Genomic DNA, 3904 nt, shown 5'->3' with positions numbered 1-3904 from the left:
ACTAGTTGAGTTGAACAATGACTTTTGAGATATGATGTTAAATGTCATATGTTGGTCACAAATACAAAATAGCATTTATATATGTACCCATTTCAGTTACTGTTATTTTTATTTTTAAGATTGAACCCAAATAATGTATAGATTGAACACTGGAATTCCCTTCTTATAGCCATATGGCGTCAGGCCGACGCAAACTTATACTTCGTGAGTGTGCATATTTGACATATAAACAGTCCATATGGAAACTGATTGCAAACAAGCCATCATGATTTACTCTGTCATTAGCGTCTAATGTTATGACTGAAGTGATGCGTCATTAATGTAATTCAAATAATCATGAAATAATCAAAAAGCAACTTACCGGCAAGAACAAGCAGAAAACACAAAGGCGACATGCTTTTCCGTCCTCAATCACTGCCTTGGATTTTCATTCTTTCAGAATATTGTTTCAGTCCAGGTTGTGTTGTCGTATTGTTGTGTCACCTTTGTCGGTGTGGGGAGATTCGCGTCATCTTCACTGACATGCCCCGTCATGCAAAAAAAGCAGGTTTAATCCACGATTGCAACGGCCACACATAGTCAGCGTTTACCCTGGTGTGGTGAACAGTATACAGGTTGCGTGGGGAACGACCAAACACAAGGACAGTACCAAGACAAAAATAACCACGTTTTGTCTCGTCTCACACAGCCGGTACGTGTTACATAATTATCCGTTCCATCCTAAGTCACCCACACCCGCCCTTCCCACTCATCCCTCATTTAACGGCTACCCAGGAAATGAATTGGTATCACCTAACGGAATGTTACACCAGCAATCTGAGACAATAGACATTACGTCATCTGAGTCTCGTTCTCGAAATGAGTCTTGGGTCGTTCTATTCGCAACCTGAATACTGTTTCTAAATCCTCGATCGTAACGCTTTTTACATTTAGTCAAGTTTTGACTAAATGTTTTAACATAGAGGGGGAATCGAGACGAGGGTCGTGGTGTATGTGTGTCTGTGTGTGTGTGTGTGTGTGTGTGTGTGTGTGTGTATGTGTGTGCGTGTGTGTGTAGAGCGATTCAGAGTAAACTACTGGACCGATCTTTATGAAATTTGACATGAGAGTTCCTGGGTATGATATCCCCGGACGGTTGTTTTTTTTCGATAAATGTCTTTGATGACGTCATATCCGGCTTTTTGTACAAGTTGAGGCGGCACTGTCACACCCTCATTTTTCTATCAAATTGATTGAAATTTTGGCCAAGCAATCTTCGACAAAGGCCGGACTTCAGTATTGCATTTCAGCTTGGTGGCTTAAAAATTAATTAATGACTTTGGTCATTAAAAATCTGAAAATTGTAAAAAAAATATTGTTTTTATAAAACGATCCAAATTTACGTTCATCTTATTCGTCATCATTTCCTGATTCCAAAAACATATAAATATGTTATATTTGGATTAAAAACAATCTCTGAAAATTAAAAAAAAAGAAAAATTATGATCAAAATTAAATTTTCGAAATCAATTTAAAAACACTTTCATCTTATTCCTTGTCGGTTCCTGATTCCAAAAACATATAGATATGATATGTTTGGATTAAAAACACGCTCAGAAAGTTAAAACGAAGAGAGGTACAGTAAAGCGTGCTATGAAGCACAGCGCAACCGCTACTGCGCCAAACAGGCTCGTCACTTTCACTGCCTTTTGCACTAGCGGCGGACTACGTTCAATTCAATTCTGTGAGTTCCACAGCTTGACTAAATGTAGTAATTTCGCCTTACGCGACTTGTTTTCCAGTTTAGTTTAACTGCTGTTTTTGCTGTTGTGGTTGTTGTGGTGGATTGTTTTTCGTAGTTTTTGTTTGTCTCATTTTATTTGATAGTGTGTCGTTTGTTTTTGGTGTTAGCTTGTGTGTTTGCTAATGACGGTGTCTGTTCGTTTGGTTGGTTGGTTTGTCTGGTGGGTACTGGTGGGTTGGTCGCTGTTTTTATTTTATTATTGTGTTTACAAAATGATTGTTTGAATAAAATTTGAATGAAAAAGAATGAACACCAAAACAAACAAAAAAGAAAGACAGACGCAAACAAGCAAATCATAAAAACAAACAAACATGAATAACCTCTTACAATAATGATAACTCAAACGAGTTTATCGTTCTATTTGTCAATTGTTTAGATACAGCCTGAATATGAAATATGAAGTAAATGAAGAAAGAAATGATCCAAAAAGGTTTCAAGAAGAAGAAAAGCGGAAGAAAGAAGACGTTTTGCGCACATACCGTCTTTTATCTATGTAATGCCAGACTTACTTCAAGAATAACGCGCATATTTGTCTTGGTCTACTTAGCCTACATATAGACAGAAACACCAACGCGTACCGCTACATGCGTACTTGGCACCACAACTCAGTAATCATTGTCTTTGTTTTCACGTTAGTTTCAGGGCAGATCCAGATAATGATTGTCTTGGAATATTCTTAAATTATACACTCCTAGAATTTCTGAGAGCTTATGGTGTTTTTTGTTTCCAAACAACATTATTTCTGGTTATACAAGTTGCGCAAAAAAACGTATGTCCATAATAAGGGCCGTGCATTGGTCTCAAAGGTAACGGGAAATGGTTTGACTAACAGAATCGATCACAATTTTTGTTTTACAGTTTTTTCCTGTTTCTTGGTTTGGTGTTGCAATGTTGTTGTTTTGTATCCTATTCTGCATTGTCATATGATATAGCTAAGCATGAAGTTCTGTGCGTGCTTGCGTATATATATATATATATATATGTGTGTGTGTGTGTGTGTGTGTGTGTGTGTGTGTGTGTGTGTGTGTGTGTGTTTGTTTGTGTGTTTGTTTGTGTGTTTGTGTGTTTGTGTGTGTGTGTGTGTGTGTGTGTGTGTGTGTGTGTGTGTGTGTGTTTGTGTGTGAGTGTGGTGAGAAAGTGACAACACATGAGTTTACAGCTAAAACGCACATATCAAGCTAGCTGTCTTCCAAACATCCTTCCGTGAAGTAAGCCAACAAATGTTTTAATACTTTTTTCGAACTTTCAACAAACAATAAATGGGTATAACAAATCACAGTTTCTTGCACGAGATCTAACTCATATTAAAAACCAACCACACATTTCATTCGCTAAGGAACAAAAACACTCACGAGTTATGTACATCATGAAACAAACAAACAAACAAGCAAACAAACAAAATAACGAACAAACAAACACACGCATACAAAACAAACAAGCAAACAAACAAACAAACTGACCCAAAAAAACAAAAACAAAAAAACCCAAGGGAAAAACAATAATAAACACCACACAGATTATGTACACCATGCAACAAACAAACAAACAAACAAACAAACAAACAAGCATATAAACAAATACGCGCATCTACTTTTTACCGGCTCACAAAGAAGCATACATACAAACAACCATAATAATGAAGAACAACGAAAAAAATCAAAAATTAAAAAGCCTGTAACGACAACAAACTCAATAAAAAATCAAAACTAACGAGTAAAAACACATTTACACATTAGCATACACATACAAAAGGAGAAGAAGAAAAAACATACTCTCGAAAGCACACGTATTAGCAGGGCAAGCTAAAAAATATAAGTAAATACAAATAAAAATAAACAAAACTATAGACTTCATTCAGAGTCCAATTAATTATTCTGTCAAAGATAGTTCGTCCTCTGTTATATTTATACCGTTGGGTCGATATATTTGTGAATGTATTGTTTTGTCAATAAAAAAAAACGTTCCAACAATCTACCTTTCTTGTTTTTTGATTCTGAATAATTATTTTGGAACGTTGGCAGTCTCTTTGTTTTTGGATTTACGTCCTCTGTTAAGTTTGTGTTAAGACTCATTCCTTCCCGTGAAAACAGGTCGGCCCACCATCTCAGATCTGGCCAGACG

At 36.3% G+C, this 3904-nt stretch overlaps 2 protein-coding genes across 3 annotated transcripts in view; both read right to left on the bottom strand.

Annotated features, from left to right (window-relative positions):
• The window catches only part of LOC138956023 (uncharacterized), a gene marked incomplete in the record, with an annotated part of 1818 nt that extends 1056 nt beyond the window's left edge, over window positions 1–762 (bottom strand). Inside the window, 1 exon segment of the mRNA XM_070327496.1 lies at window positions 416–762. Coding sequence (XP_070183597.1) covers window positions 416–431 — 16 coding nt within the window.
• Window positions 763–3002: 2240 nt separating this feature from the next.
• The window catches only part of LOC138958581 (integumentary mucin A.1-like), a 9563-nt gene continuing 8661 nt past the window's right edge, over window positions 3003–3904 (bottom strand). For both annotated transcript variants that reach the window (XM_070329779.1, XM_070329780.1), the window contains exon 5: window positions 3003–3904. This exon is cut by the window's right edge and continues 2885 nt beyond it. The gene's annotated coding sequence lies outside the window, so the exon portion shown is untranslated.

Source organism: Littorina saxatilis, linkage group LG2, assembly GCF_037325665.1.
Source record: "Littorina saxatilis isolate snail1 linkage group LG2, US_GU_Lsax_2.0, whole genome shotgun sequence".
NCBI classification, from domain to species: domain Eukaryota; kingdom Metazoa; phylum Mollusca; class Gastropoda; order Littorinimorpha; family Littorinidae; genus Littorina; species Littorina saxatilis.
This window is presented reverse-complemented; position numbering and strand designations above follow the sequence as displayed.